Source organism: Cyrtonyx montezumae, unplaced genomic scaffold (genome assembly GCF_038088225.1).
Source record: "Cyrtonyx montezumae isolate F1298 unplaced genomic scaffold, pur_monq_1.0 scaffold_0, whole genome shotgun sequence".
In the NCBI taxonomy this organism is placed as follows: domain Eukaryota; kingdom Metazoa; phylum Chordata; class Aves; order Galliformes; family Odontophoridae; genus Cyrtonyx; species Cyrtonyx montezumae.
Window position 1 is genome coordinate 18,473,519 of NW_027071824.1, and position 15,532 is coordinate 18,489,050.

At 40.5% G+C, this 15,532-nt stretch overlaps 1 protein-coding gene across 1 annotated transcript in view; it reads right to left on the minus strand.

Annotated features, from left to right (window-relative positions):
* Positions 1 to 12,781, minus strand: part of VIT (vitrin) — a 40,171-nt gene extending 27,390 nt beyond the window's left edge. Inside the window, exons 1-2 of the mRNA XM_065736307.1 lie at positions 12,601 to 12,781; positions 755 to 820 (exon numbers count right to left, since the gene is read on the minus strand). Of these exons, the coding sequence (XP_065592379.1) occupies positions 755 to 785 (31 nt within the window). The 5' untranslated portion in view covers positions 786 to 820; positions 12,601 to 12,781. The remainder of the gene's footprint in view (positions 1 to 754; positions 821 to 12,600) is intronic.
* Positions 12,782 to 15,532: the final 2,751 nt, after the last annotated feature.

Sequence of the window (15,532 nt, forward strand, 5' to 3'; positions counted from 1 at the left end):
AGTTTCAGGAAAAAGTGGACTACCAGCATAAGTCACCATAAGCTCTTCTGGATGGGATTCCCCAAGTTTTAATCAACTGGTTGAGAAAATGAAATATAAATGTTTAAAGATGACTCTTCTAAGTTTCTGCTTGTTGGTTAACTTGTGTAGTGAAAATAGGGAGTTTTCTGAAGGGGAGTCAAGAACAATTGGTCATACATTAGTCTGTGAAACTCACTGTCAAAAGATGTTATTGAGTCTAAATGATCCAGGAAACAGCAAAAAGGAAAACTGTTTCCATGAGTGGTGGAAACTGCAACTGGTGTGATGAATACCAGTAGATCGACATCTCTGTGCATGAAGTAATTATCAAGTTGGGGAGAGAAAAAAACTAGGAATAAGAAAATAGGACACTTTTATAACCATTCTGCTTTGGCACTTCTTGCTTGGAGAAAACACTGTGTTCTTGTAAAACTCAGAGGTAAACAAGATGTGTATGTATTGATGTATTGTGTGAATACAAAATCAATACCTGATTTTCCTTTGTAAGGAATCTTTAAGTTACAGATATTTTCAGACTTGGTGATGCAGACTGTGTCTAGCTAAGGTCAGGCACTTAGAAATCACTTCAAGTAATTAGTTTTACGTATTTTTAAGCAAAAGTCAGGAGCCCATTTCTGAAAAGCTGTGCCAAGGCTTACTCCATCAGCAGCCACTGATTAGCCAGGACAGGGGAGTACAAGCCTACTAATTGCAGCACATCAGCTGTACTTACCAAAGAAGGTTGCAAAGACAGAGGCCTTCATAGTGACTGAAGCAAAGTCTGGATCAGTAAGAAACACTGGAAAGTAAAACATGAGTACATCAGGTTGCATTTAGAGGCGCTGTAGATGATATTGGAATGGTAAGGGAAAGAGGGAGTGTGCAGCATTCATCAGCATATCACAGGCCTCATACGCTGTGCCCTTTTCTCCTGGGCTGCATTTGCTTTGCAGAGAGGCTGATATCCCCAGAGATGATACTAGGAGTCTAGAACAACCAAGCACTCATTTTTTACTTCTGTCAAACTTTGACTTTTAAATCAGCAAACCTAAGGTTTTCTTGGTTTCAGGGTTTATTTATGAAGCTGGTCATAGCAGAGGACACGACAGACATGGTCATGCCATTGGTCATGTTAATTCACTAGGGAAGTTTTCTAGGGAGTGCTCACAGATATGAATATTCAACTGCATCCTGTAATCTCACAAATGTAAGGGGAAGATAAGTCAGCTCACTCTTGAAGCAAGTTGAAATATGCAATCTGTCATCATAGGCAATGTTTCCATATTTTTCATTTTAATGTCTCCTTTTTCTGAGCAAGTCACATGTTTTTTTGAGGAAGAATGACGAAAACGGTATACTAGACTAAGTTGGGTTCAGCCAGCTGCAGACCTCTATAATTTATAACCATTTTTATACAGGCAGGCTACATCTATGATTTTTACTTCTCTATTATGGTCAGGGCCCTCAGACCTTTGCCTGTCACATGAGGGAAGGCACATGAGGATTTACGTTGCAGGGCAGTTAGTGCCTGGCTACAGGCTCCAGGAGGGTCTGGTTGCAGTCATGGTATTTGGGGCCTAGGGATCACCAGATTTAGGTCCTGGACATACTGTGTGCTAGTATGGCATCCACTACTACAGAATCTTAAAGAGAAGAAAAGTGTGAAGTAAAATGGTAATTTTTTGTTTCTCTGGAAAGGAAAGGGAAGCTAGGGCTCTGATCCTGCAAATGGACCTGTGCGTGCAACAGGCTTTGTAGTCCTTGGAGGTCCAGTGGCAAATTTGGGGATGTTTCATATGTGGAAGATCAAAAATGACACTTCGCTGTTAAACCAGAGATACTGTCCTTTTATAAATTTACAACATTAACAGATCCCATTAAAACAAAACCAAAAGTTTCTGCTTGGAGTTAGACTATGCTATGAGCATTACTGAACATACAGGAAGTGTCCAGTTCACCTGATTTAATTTGTTTTCTTCTGAAGTGGGATGTGGTTCATGTGGGTCTCATATTGATCTTCCCTTTTGCTTCCAGATCTTATTTTTATTTTGAAGATTATTTGAAACTTGTATCTTTCAAATATGCACTATATGTTATCCAGTCTGCACTCTGGGGAATAACTGATCACGGAGTTCTCCACTGAGGTAAGCACAACTGTGTTAGCATCATTATGTGTCCACATGAATATCCACATCATTGTTCTGCCGTTCTTTTCCTGAAGTCTCCCTGCTACTGAAGTACACCTGGCCAAACCACCTGTATTCCAGAAATGTGATGCAAGGGGCCACATGGATACGAAAGAAAATAATCCACATTGTAATTAACCTTACAAAAGCCAAAATGAGAAATCTTATGTATAAGAGGAATGTGCCTGTTATGGCTTCATAGTTATGACAAATTCCATCCAAATCTCAGATGGTCACTAAAACAGAGGAAGGAGCCACTTACCCTGAACATGGTGCTTTATTCTCTGAGCTATTCTGTCTCTGGTGTAAACTGGATTTTACATATTTTTATTTTTCCAGCTTGATGAAATTCTTGTCACACACGCAAAGTGGGAGAAAAAAAAAGTTCTAATGCCCAGAGCTCTGGTTTTTGTTTGATACGTCCATTTGCTGTGGATCCTTTCACTCCCAGCACTGAGATGCTAAGGTGCCTTTTCAGTTTGTGTCTCATTAGTGAACCAAAACAATGGATGATCTGGTAGATATTTTGTAAGCCCTGATTCACTGGCATCTTCCGTCACTATTCTGTGACTCTTCATGAGCCATAATGCAGCTATGCTTAGCAGAATTCCATTAATTATTTGCAGCAAGTGACCATTTAGCATTAAATCTCTTCTGTCTGAGTACATTTCCTCATCTGTATCCTCCCAACTGCAATACCATACATTACTCCTATACCAGGAAAGCAGTGTAAATGCATTATATTAACACTGCTAAAATCTCAGTCAAATCAGGCACAAATCCAGCAAGGAGAATCTACTTCAGTTTTTCCAAGTAAAATTACTGCCCTAATGTTTTGAAATCACATTTCTATTTGAAAAAATGTTGATTCCTTTCTCTCTACTGCAAATATTTGAAAAAGCTTGACTATCAGAGAAAAGACAGAATTAGCAAGCCGTTCTTCCAGCACATAAATTCAGAGTTTGATACTGACCCTTCGTTATATCAGCTTGGCTTTTATAAGGCTCTCCAAGAGAGCTGCTACATGAAAGAACCTCTGCGAACAGACAGACGGCTTTTTATCACTCTAAACTGTCACTGAATGGAAAACTATACATTTGATGATGGAACTGGAGGTTTAAAATTAGTCCTTGATGCTTGGTGTAAGGCAATGCTGTCCATCATGTTTGAAAACACAAATTTTTTGCTGGTGTCACATGCTTTGTCTCTGCAGGCATAAGCAGTTTATTTCCTGTAATCTCCTGTGCTGCAGAAATTAATTTCTGTACTCTCTTTGTATCACAATAGTGTGTATTATTGTTCTCCTTCTCAAAGGGCTGTAATATAGCAGCAGCAATGGCACTTCAAAAAAAGAAGTGCACTTTGTCTGAAAGCTATTCAAACAAGTAGCATGGAGTCAACAGGGCTAACTTTAAGCACTGTGGGTGGAGTTAAATATGTGCTCCTTACAGGAAAATCAGGTGGGTTTGGTGTATGTATGAGTACACTGGTTCAGATAAACAAGAGCTGACTGTCATCTTACAGGATAAAAAAATGTCAGATGTTTTAAAAAATGATTTCTTTTTTTTTTAATTATTATTCTGTTTCCCTCTTTCTTTGTTTCATGCTCACATTCTGTCCCCTAGCTCACCAGTGTAATAGCTGTGCATTCTGGTGCAAACTAGGTTAAGGGCTAATACCTGCAGTTTTGTTTCCCCGTCTTTCTTCTCAGAAGGATATAACAATGTAAACACAGTGCACTGAGTTGGTCTGAGAATCTGTACGTTAAAAAAAAATCAAAATAATTGTGTATTTTAAAAAAACAGGTATGAGTTTTACTGAAAAAACAGAGTCAATAGCTATATTTGATTCTAGAAGCTTAGATTGCCCTACAAACCACTGCTGGATGAACTTCTAAGCCTGTGGACAATATACTCTTATAAGTGTCTTTTTAACATGTACAGCTAGCATTAGGATTACAGGCAGGGCTATTAATTTTGAGTAGAAAGCCTTTAGTACATAAGCAGGCTCTCTGTCACGCTCTTCTGTAGCCACATGAATCTTGAGGTCATCTACAGTTGTCCTCCCCACTGTGGGTCATCACACCCTCAAAGCAGGGTGGTGTTTGCTGCTGTTCTTGGTTGGTGTTTAGGCCTTTTGCTTCAGAGATGGGAGCAGGGGCTTGGACACTGCTTTGTTGCCTGAATATGTGCTGGTTTCCCCTGTACTGTTACACGGTGATAAGTGTTAGCTTTGCTTTTCAGATAAATTCAGCTGACTGGCTTGTGGCTGTGTGTCTGGAACATTCACATGGGGAGGAGCATGTAGGGTCCTGGGACCTTCCCTGCACCAGAGGCTCTGTTTCTGCTCTGCTATCAAGAAAGCAAGCAGGCAAGCACTGCTTCTCACTTGTTTTTTGATCCCATACTTCTAGTATTGCTGGTTACGCAGAGTCCTGCTTTAAAGCAGGGAATTGAGAATCTTTAATGGTCCAGAGCCTGGCAACGGAGATCAATTTGATGATAGAAATGTGAGCTGAAACTCTGAGGTTGCAGAGAACCCTGAATACAGTCCTTCCTGATCAAGGGTTGTCACCACTTGCCTCCCATTATAGATGCTTTGATTGACTGCTGTGTCATGCTTTAAATGGAGTCTGCTGTGCTCCGTGAAATACTCAGAAGAGAGCCAGCAGGGCTGCTGGTACCCAGTACCTGCTGGGTTGCTGTACTCAGATGTCCCAGTACTAAGTTGCACTTCAGAAAAACAAATCTTTTTTTTTTTTTAATGCCACTTTAAGGAATGTTTGTACAGATTTTCAAGAACAATTTAGTATGAAATAGCTCCAGTCAGGCAAGTATAAAGAAAAGATGATATACCCAGCAATTTATAGCCAAATAAAAACAACCAAGCAACCTTGTGCTACTCATTTTATATTCATGCAAGGATCTGAAATTCAACCAGTGTAAGGTTGAAGTAACAGGGATGAATGCTTTCTCTGCTTCCTACAGAGCTCTTTCAGAAGAAGGTAATTTATTTAAAACTATAGTGTGATTTAACTTGCCAGACCTTTCTCAGGGCCTAAATAAAGCTGTAGTGATTATACTTTCTCATCTGCTTCACAGAGGTAACCACCAATTACACTGGTCTGACCTGTCCCTCCCAGCACAGGAAGAAATACATTTAGGATATGTCACCCACTCACAGAGAAAGCGTAACTTGGAATCTCCAGATGACTGTTTGTATGAGGGTCACTACAATGTGCTTTCCATTTTTCTACTTAAATCATCAGATGTTACATCTTTTCATTTTGACACACAGCTTTCCTGGTTCATTGAGAATTGCTGTTACATGCAATTTGTGAACTGGAAAAACCTGCAATCCAGTAGGACCTAAGGGCTGTGCTAGGTACGGAGCATAAGAGTCGTGGCTACATTTCCTTTGCTCTCTGTAAAGCACACTGTTTTCTATTTTCAACAGAACACCTACTTATAAAAAGTCAAAAGGACTTTTTAAAGTTAATGGTTTCTCAGGTTGGATGCACACACACTCACACACAAAAGTCACTAAATAACTTTGCTATTGCACTGCCTGCAAACTAAGAATTATTGTAGTGTGTCAGAATTCCCCTGAAGGTACATATTTGGTCTAAAAGTGAAGAATCTGAGAAAAAGGCACTGAAGAAACTGCACATCACTCTGGAAATGGCTTTTGAAATTTTTGTGGCATGTTCAGACAAAGCTTAACACCTTTTTGTGCAGAAATTTAGAGGAACATTAGTATGTTTATGTTCTGCTTATTAAAGGTACATGTATCCCTTTGCTACAAAGGTGAGTTGTATCTCTAGACTGAAAGTAAAACTGATTCTTAATCATGCTGATAAATTTATACATCATCTTACAGAAAAATAGAATGGAAGCTGCATTGGTTCAGTCAGTACAACTATTGCTGCCTCATGCCAAAGTCATGAACTTCTTGGATAAGGACTCACAAAACCTATACAGATGAAAAAAACTACCTGGAACTATTCTGGCATGTAGCAGCATTGGTTTTAAAAAAGCAGTAAGTTATTGAATTGAATTGAGTGATGGTGACTTGAACAAGAAAATCAAAATATCTTCAGGAAATTAGAAAGCTGCAGAAAGTGTTTTGGAAAACTAAGCAGCTCCTGTGCTGGCAACCACCCCAGGCCAACCACCCATCCCTTCTGACCTCCCTTCAGTATGCATAGGATATATATGGGGCACCAGCATGCTCAGAGGAGATGCATGCTGTTGCAGTAACCAGGTGCAAAAGGCATGTCAGTGAATCTCCTGCAGGCTCATGTCCTGAAGATCTGGGCCACAAGCAGCTCTGCAGGTCACTTGCTAGCTTATGCATTCTTATTTTCCTCATGGAGGATGGCAAAGGTTAGTCTTTATTCTTTGAGCAGAGTCTGCCCATACTTATGTGGACAAATTGCATGTATTTCACTCGCTCTACAGAGAGTTCTTAAGGCTTGAATGTCTGACACCTCTCCACCTCACGGGTTGGAGGTGAGTCCTGCTCCTCAAGGGCTCATGGTGCAAGGCTGCAGTGCCAGTTGAGCCTTACTCCTTGCACTGAAGCAGGCTGACCTTCTCAGCAAGTGGTTGTTTCCACTTTGGTTTTGTTACAGGCAGTCTCAGTTGTTTTTGTCTCTCTGGTGTCAGTGTGCAGCGCACCTGTAATCCAGTGGGCGCGTTCAAGCTGAAAGTTATCACTAAACATGGACAGGGAGTCTGGAAAACTGTACTCCTGTGAGTACTGCTTCCAATTTAATGGCTCAAGAAGACATTTTGAGACTCCGTGCTGCTTTTGGGATGATCTACAGGTTTGCATGAATACTAGTATTTATAATGTATAATTTAGGGTAGCACTGGATCTCTGAAAAGGTGTTGCTGGTCAGACTTGGCATCACACAGGTGATGCTGTGCAGCATTAATGGTACGCATGTTGGTAACCCATGGCAACTGGTGGGCATGAGCTTCTTACAATACTGAAAATACAGGAAATGTGACATGGGATTTTGCTTCCAAAAACATATCCCCTTATGTATGAGTGCCCTGGAGGCACCTGAAGATCTAAAGAAGGCAGTGTCAGGGAGCAAAGCCTTCAGAGCCTCACATGGATACTGTGACAGTGGAGGTGCAGCCAAAAATTGTTGAGAAGTACTTCTCAGGAACAGACTGATATTTATTTACTAATTTTGCCTAACAGAAGCTCTTAAAACCTGCTGTTTCAACACAGAGGTGAATCACAGGATTCTGTTTCTGAGAATCCAAGATCAAAAAGGAAAACTGTGTTTATTGCACAAACTAGGAACAATCACACAGCAGGAAGTTGTAGCTGATGGTCAAAGCTCTGTTTTAAATCCAAAATGAAGCCTTCAAATCTCAGTACTGCATAATAGATTTTCATGCTTAGGAAATGTATTCTGATCATTGGCTTGAAGATATGAGCTTCTCCTTCTAGTTAACACCTAACATACATATTTCTTTTAATGCATAGATTTCACTAGTGAGAATAGAAGATGTAGCTTGTGGAAGCCTGAAATTCTATATCCAAAATTACCACAAATTTTGAAAGTTTGGTAGAGAAACTGTCCCCAGAGCAGGGTGAACGAAGATTTGTCGGACATGCTTGAGGAAAAGGGCAGGTGTCTACATTTATTCCTTGTAGATTCATAGGTGCATGTTTGATACCTATATTTGACCTTGCGAGTGGTGCTGTTTGTACCAGATTATTCCAGAGCAATTACTCTAAACTTCATAACCCTTTCCCTTTCTCATTTGGATACTCTTCTCCTTCTTCCTGGTTATCCTCCTCTCCAAGCAGCCTCTCTTTCTACTCTTCACATCCAGACACTTCCACCAAGCCCAGGAGAACAAAATGCTGGTGTGCCGCAGATGTATTGTCAGAGTGGTAAGCAAGACAGGCTTCTAGCATCCTCAGCTGGCTGGCAGCAATGCCTATTGCCACCAGATCATGGAGACTTACCCTTGCATCACTCAGATTCTCTAGAGGTGTCTAAGGCCAGGGTACACAGCATTGCTGCCAGCTTTCCTCTATGTCTCACTCTTGTTCTAGGAGCTCCAGAGCAAGCTACAGGTTTGGTGCAAATAGAAAGAATGGAGCCTTCTGAAACCTTAAAGAAACCTGGCAGGGAGATTGAGAAGTACAGACGTGGTCACATTCAAACTTTCTGTAAACAAGTGATCTTGGAGAGGTAAAAATTTCCACAGTTTTATGTACAAGCCTGCAGGCACTGGAAATCCCCAGTGCATCCTGGTGGGGACATTAAAGGACTGCAAGAAGCTACACAGAGATCATTTAGAATTTTTGCAGAAATTTTGGCTCATGTCAAACTGTCAATTGGCAATTATGGTTTTTTCATAGGAAACCAAATGCCAACTGAGAAACTGTTGGCTGCCATGTAACGTGTTGCATTCACAAAGCTATTTTATAAGGTGGCAGGCCAAAATATAGTTTGCAAATATAGTTGGCATACTTAGAGCTTTTTCTAATATCTGTATTTGTAGCATGCCCCGTGGAATGAGATACATTATGGATGTACAGATGAACTGTTAACATATTCTCAGCTCTGGAGATGAACCAGAGGTAGAATGGGCTTAACAAATGCTGGAAAACCATGTCAGTCATGACAGTAAGGCTTGTCATGTTAAGAACTGTTTAAATCTAAGCAATGAGAATTAAGAGAATGTGATTATGAATATTCTTCTGAATCCAGATGTGTTGCCAATCTGGGGGATGAGCTATGGATCTGAGTGCTTTTCTTCAATAGCAAAAGCAAGGTGGCAGCGCAGATGGTATTATTATTTTAACTAAAATGCTGTTCCAACCTAAGATGCTGGTTCCAAATCACCAGCAAATATTCATCCTGACCAGCACTTATTGGCTTTTTCCAGTGCTCATCTGCTGAACAAATGGTGTAGTCATGTTCTATTGGGATGGAAAGCAGAGGTGCCAGCTCAGAGGAAGGTGGCAAAAGGTGAGGGTGAGAGGGCCATGGAGAGAGGGAATGGTGGCTCTACTGCTCTGCTGGCAAGGTACACCTCAGGGGATGTGGGAGTAGCCCTCGAACACCACACACAGTGTGGCTGCCCCAGCACATAGCTTGGAGCTAAATGTTTGCAGGGACCTGAGCCAACACTCAGGTAGCTGAACCACGAGTGCTGTGCTGTCCTGACTACCCACTTCTGATTCATCCCACTGTCTGCAAGGGTCAGACATATTCATGCAGGCTGCAGTCACTGCTGGTGAGTATAGCTACCCCCATAGATGCCTTAGGAGCCTATATCTGAAGTCTCCCAAGCATATCTGTGGGCCACAGTACCGTAGAAAATCTCATCTGTCATACAGCCTTGTGTTAACTGCAACAAACCCCTTCACACCACCCTTTTTGCTGCAGCTTGGAGGGAGTCAGTTTCACTGCTCCCTCCCGTAGCACTTGCAGCCACACATGCAGCCCCTGTGGGCTGGGAGCTAAAAAAGTTCACCCGCATGATGCAGGCTGTCATGAGCTAGACGGAGTTTAATTTCTGATGTTGACAGAGCCTAAAAGGCTACAGCTTTTCTGGTCACTTCTACACCACTTGTGCTGCTTCTGTAGCATTCACACAAGTTTTCCAAGTGTGAAGTGTGCAATAAATAAACGAACTGGGATGCAAAAGAGTGACATCTGCTCCAAGGCTATTAGAGAGGCTCTTTTACAGGCGAATGAACCACCAATTTGTAGTAAGACATTGTTTTCTAAACATAGAATAAAAACTGTTATCTTGCTTGGCTGGTCATTAGAAGAGAGATAATTATAGACTCAGTGTGACAATTGGCCACAAACAGTGGCTGCATTGTTCCACTCCCCAGCTGAATCCCAGCACAGGCACCCAAGGCCAGCAGCACTGGGAACAACGGGGCTCCTTGTGCACCAGAGTGTTCAAAAAAGTGACTGAAGTGCTTAAGTAGGTGCTAAGCACCTACACCTCCCTATGACTCTGGCCTTAAAACTACTCTAGGTGGGCAAAGTGAAAAAAAAAAAAAAAGCAGCTCAAACTTTAGTTTTGCATTTATTTCTATTTTGTTCTGTATTTCTATCTTCTAATGCAGATCAATGTGCCCTCTATGATGGATGGGCTTTCAGAAAGAAGGGAATGCTCAATGGTCAGTATTCAATTTCTGAGTCCATGAATGCATGCTGGACCCAGAGCTTCAAGAGGCCAGAATATTTCCCAGGGCTCTCAGGAAAATCTGGGCCACTTTTCCAGAAAATACCCCACTGCAATGGGACAATATGCACCTCACTGATCCAGCACCTGCCCATCCCTCTGTACTGAGTTTTCTTGACTGTATGATAGAGCACTTTTTTTTTTCTGTGTTCAGCCTCGAGACACTGGAAGAGTACAGCCTTAGTTGTTGGGTTAGCATGTTGAGCTACTGGACAGTATTTTCTTTCTAGAGCTGTATTTGAAGCTCTGAGAAAAGGAAAAAATATAAAAAATCCCCACGTAGACCAGTTACAGTCAAGTCTTTGATGTCACTGTTACGTAAACTTCCATTTGTGTTTTTTTTTAATAGTGTTTTCTAAAAAAGGAATGGCCAGAAATAATAATTCTGTTCTTTCACCATAAGTAATTAGTTTGTTTTCCCATCTTCTGTGTTCATGCTTTCTCAAGCAGCCCTCTTTTAGAAATACTCATTTTAATCAAGTTTGACTCAAGGGAGTATAAAAATTAATTTCCTACTTACGATGAAGTAAGTAGCTGGGTGAAGAGTTGAGTACCTTATTAATTTTCCCACTAAAGGAGAGACTTCATTAGGATCCATTATTGGGCATTACAGAACCAACATATAGCCTCTTTCTTGGATCCCAAGTATGAGGAAACCTGTTTCCTTGATGGTGTTGCTTATAGAACCACTTGCTTCAACAACCAAGACTTGTGCAAGAACACTGCCACAGCAATTCTATTGGTATGAGAGTTTCTCTTCTGATTATTTATTAAATATTTTATCTTGAATAACAGAAAGTCAGGACATTATTTTTTTTGTCAGCCCAGCAACTTCAAGCACTAGATAAAATATGGGAGCAAAGTAAGTCAGTCTGCAGTAAGGTATCGGATTCAGTATTCAGAAAGTACTGTGTATGTGCAATGCAGTTACTTCTACTTGTTTACTTTGTCTACTTCTGTCTGTGTTTCCTAAAGAGACTGGCCTTACAGTCATCACTTTAATTCAAGTGATGATCTGATTAAAGACTGAAGGACATGGTACTACAGACACAGAAAAAAAAAGCCAGTCTTTACCATAGTAAAATACAAGATGTTTTTAACTTTAGCACACATACAGAAAACATTTTATAAACATATGTGACTCCATTGCTATTCTAAGTCAAATAGATTGCATAAGCCATCAAAACTGAACTAAATTTTTCTTCGTGTAATCTTTCTTTTTTTTGGTCCTCTCTTTAAATTTCGGAGATGTATGCTAAGTGGGGTCTGTCTCTTCAACCTGTAGCTCCTGTTTTGCTCTGGATATGGCATAGTTCACATAAACTCTAGGAACATAATATCGAGTAGGGTTGAAAGTTTGCTTGGGGCATTTGGTTCATGTTTGTACTAGTCTGACAGAAATCACATTTTGAAGAGACTTATCAGGACTCTAATCTCTGCAGAGAGCTGAATTGCTGTGGCAGGCTTGACAATGCTACTCATTTTTGGACCCACAGAAGCAAAATAAGCACTCAGCACAAAAGTATACATAAAGTCTAGGCTACTGTACTGCTTGTATGTCTGCATCTATCCAACTAGCAAGGGAGTTCACACCATACAAGTACACATCACTGGAATAATATCATTTTCCATTTGGTGTCTTGGAGATCAATGTCTCCAGAGACCTGTAGTGCTAATTAATGATACAGCACATACCTTCCTATTGATCAAAGAGGCAAAGAAAAAGTTTTGAAAGCAAAACCACTTTAAACATAAGGAACAGGTCACATTGCCTACTGCACACTATTTGAACAACAGCCATGTATGTGTCTATTGGTGTGTGACTAATATATACTAAGCTTTATGAAGCAGTTAAGCCCTTGCTATTGAGGCAGTGAGTATATGTGTCCACTTCAGCAGCAGGGGTTTAATGCTTTTATAAATGCTTAATGAAATATACAAAGTACAGTTTCATTTTACATCTATGTCTTCATCTTCCTGGGTCTGTGATCTTACACACACAGCTGGAAGTTTAAACAAAAAATTATATCCCTACAGTTTCTTAGCAGTGAAAATATTTAACTACAATCAACACACACACAAAAAAAAAAAAACAACACAATTCCCTCTGTCCCCAGAAAATGAATATAGCAGTGAAATGACATCAGAATTACCTTGTTTGAGGTGTGCAACTTTTTATTCCTTTTCTCCACACAGTATGAAAGTGCTTTTTTTTCCCAGTTTTTCTGTACCACAAACTCCAGCCAACATTATTCTAAAGAATCAGAGGCAGGCGGCGAAGGGAGGCCTGGACACCTTTTTCTCTTTCAAAGAGGAGCTAATCAAACATTCCCATCGAGCTCCCAGCTCTGTGAAAGGCACGTTGCCCTCCCTCCCTCCTCCCTCTGCTCCTCTCTCCCTCTGTCTCTCCCTCCCGCACACACAGTCGTACAGAGCTCCTTACAGTGATTTAGCAGCTGAATTAGGCGGTCCTATTTTAAATATATGTTCCCTCCCACATGTTTTTGGTAGGGATTTCTATGCTCCTTTTGCGGTAGCCTGTCAGATGCATCAGGTTTTTCTCTTTTGGAAAGAGAAGTTTTATTTGCCTGATGTTCTGGTTCAACTTTTTTCATTTCTCCATGCAGTTCAGGACTGTATTAACACTACATCTAGTAGCCTGGAGTAAATTCATCAGCTCTAGATATCATAAGTATCAGATTGCTTAGACTCAAATTTAAAGAGGCAAATAGCTTCTGAAGAGACAGACTGTGATGCCTTTACTTGAGTTTTTAGCATCTTATTTTGTAAACAGCCACCCTGGAGTTGGAGGATTAGTAAAAGCAAATCCGTGAGTCTGAACACAGAGAAGCAGAAGTATGAAATAAGGATTAGCATGGACTCCTTTCTGGTCAGGTTTTGTGTGAGGGAATTTAACAAAAGGTTGTCAGAGGCTTCTAAGCCAGCACTTGTTTAGTGTGACCTGGCCAAATGCACAAAATGACTATTTTTCCTAAGTATCTGTACACCGAGCTCCTAAATTCCTCAGGTAACATTAAGAGGAAAGTTTCATTCAGAGTATCAAGATCACAGCATTCACAATGTAAAAGTGTATGCAAAGTGTAATGTAAAGTGTAATTTGCAATTCCTGCTAAGTATTCAGAAGTTTGTAGTTAACCCATTATGAGTGAACATAAACAGTTATATTTAAGATCATTATTAGTGAAAATTCACACACAAAAATCTAGAATAAATATAGGAGATGGAACTCAAGAGACAGTTTGAAGAGATATGTAGTTTTTGGCTACTTCTGATGTAACTGTCCCATAAATACGTTTGGCTTCAGTGAAAGCAATTAACAAATCTGTTTGTGATTCTCTTGACCAGTACTTATGGAAACGGTAAGACAGCTCAGCATACCAATAAACAGTATGGCAGCAGAGGTTTATCTAGAAGTTCCAACTGTTTTAATAACTTATAATCATCCACAATCATTTGATTCCCTCAATTACGCTCTTAAAATAGAAATCTAGGCTTGCCATTGCAACTCCTTGTGAGGCAGAAAGAAGTGTACTGACAAAAAATTTGTCCTGATACCAAATCTACTAGCAAACCTACTATCAGATCTACTAAAAAAACCCTCAAAAAACAACACCCAAAGACTTTCTAATTCCAGTGAAGACTTTCAGAGTATCCTCATCAGCCTTTTCATAATGTGTTGTAGGGTTCATTTATTCAAATAATACTAGGCAACAAGATTGAGACCTTAGGAATTTTAGATGTCCTGAAGGCCACACTTCCAAAGACAAGTTTTACAGCTAAGTGACTGTGTTATTTTCCAGCATTTCTGGATGAAGTGATAATATCTTACCTACAGATGTTGATAAAAATACTCTCAAGTATTTGTACACATACCTTCAGAGGTATTTAGCCACTTATTTTCCACTTAAGAAGACTATTTTCAGAAATCCATAAGCATCTATAGCTTACATAGCTTCATAGTAGTAGGCCAATAGTTATCTAAGAAGTTTCTTGAGGTCAAATTGATTAAACTCTAAACTGACTTTGAAAAAGGGCTATACATCAAGGAATGAGAACAAAAGGAAAATGGTGATGAGAGTGCTGATGAGCAAGGCCCTGGCAAACCAAGACTTAGTCAGGCAGCAAAAGGCTCAGGTTGTGCTGTCAGAGCACAGAAATAATCAGACTGGTGCTGTATTATGGAGTCATGAGAAGAACTGAATGAGTGGGATGTACATACAAAAAGTTCTCCTGACATTCTCTTTCTGGTACTTGTATTAGCTTGTTCAGGGCTACTGACATAGGCAAGCTGAACAAGATTGATAAGGTGTTAAAGCAATAGTTACTTTGTCTACCTGGTAGGCTATGTTCCATCTCTGCTCCTGTTACAGGGTTGTAGACAAGAGGAATAGCTGATCCATTTTCCATGGCTGGATTACCTAATTTATGGATAACTAGTACCCAGTGCAAAAAGCCAGATTGGACCTGACAGGATGTAGCTCAAATACAGTATTGTGTGAACATAGTTTTGTTGCTTCCAGAAAGTCAGCACTGTCAAAATCAATCTGTGCTGCACCCATCTGAGCTACGCTCCAGGCTTAGGGTCAACGATGCTGCTGTAGGGCTGGCACACTTCTGTGCTGTGGTGTAAGAGCTAACCGTGCGTCCTGGAAATGAGCATCTTGGGAACTATGGAGTAGAAAGATTGAGTGAGCAGAGAAAAGAAAAACTCCTGAAGTTCATCATTATTCACCATCTCATTGTCATGTGTAATGGAGACCTGAAGAGCATCAAAACAAAATGCTGTAGAGGCCACTGGCTGTCTATCATAACATTTCCTAGTGCTGCTATCTGTGCTCTTTCTGACAGAAGTAGCTCCCAGCCACCCAAGAGCTGGCAACGCAAAGTGCAGGAGCAAGAGGTGAAACCTGATGTGTGGTCTCACTTTGGTGCGGGGATTTGCACAGAAAAGGATCTGGTCATGAAAGAGGTGAGTGTGCAGTCAGAAACCCACTAGTTTGAAGACAGTAGCTGTTGAACACTATTGCTGAGGGGGTGGGAAAATGTTTGGTGTCTGTGTGTTCT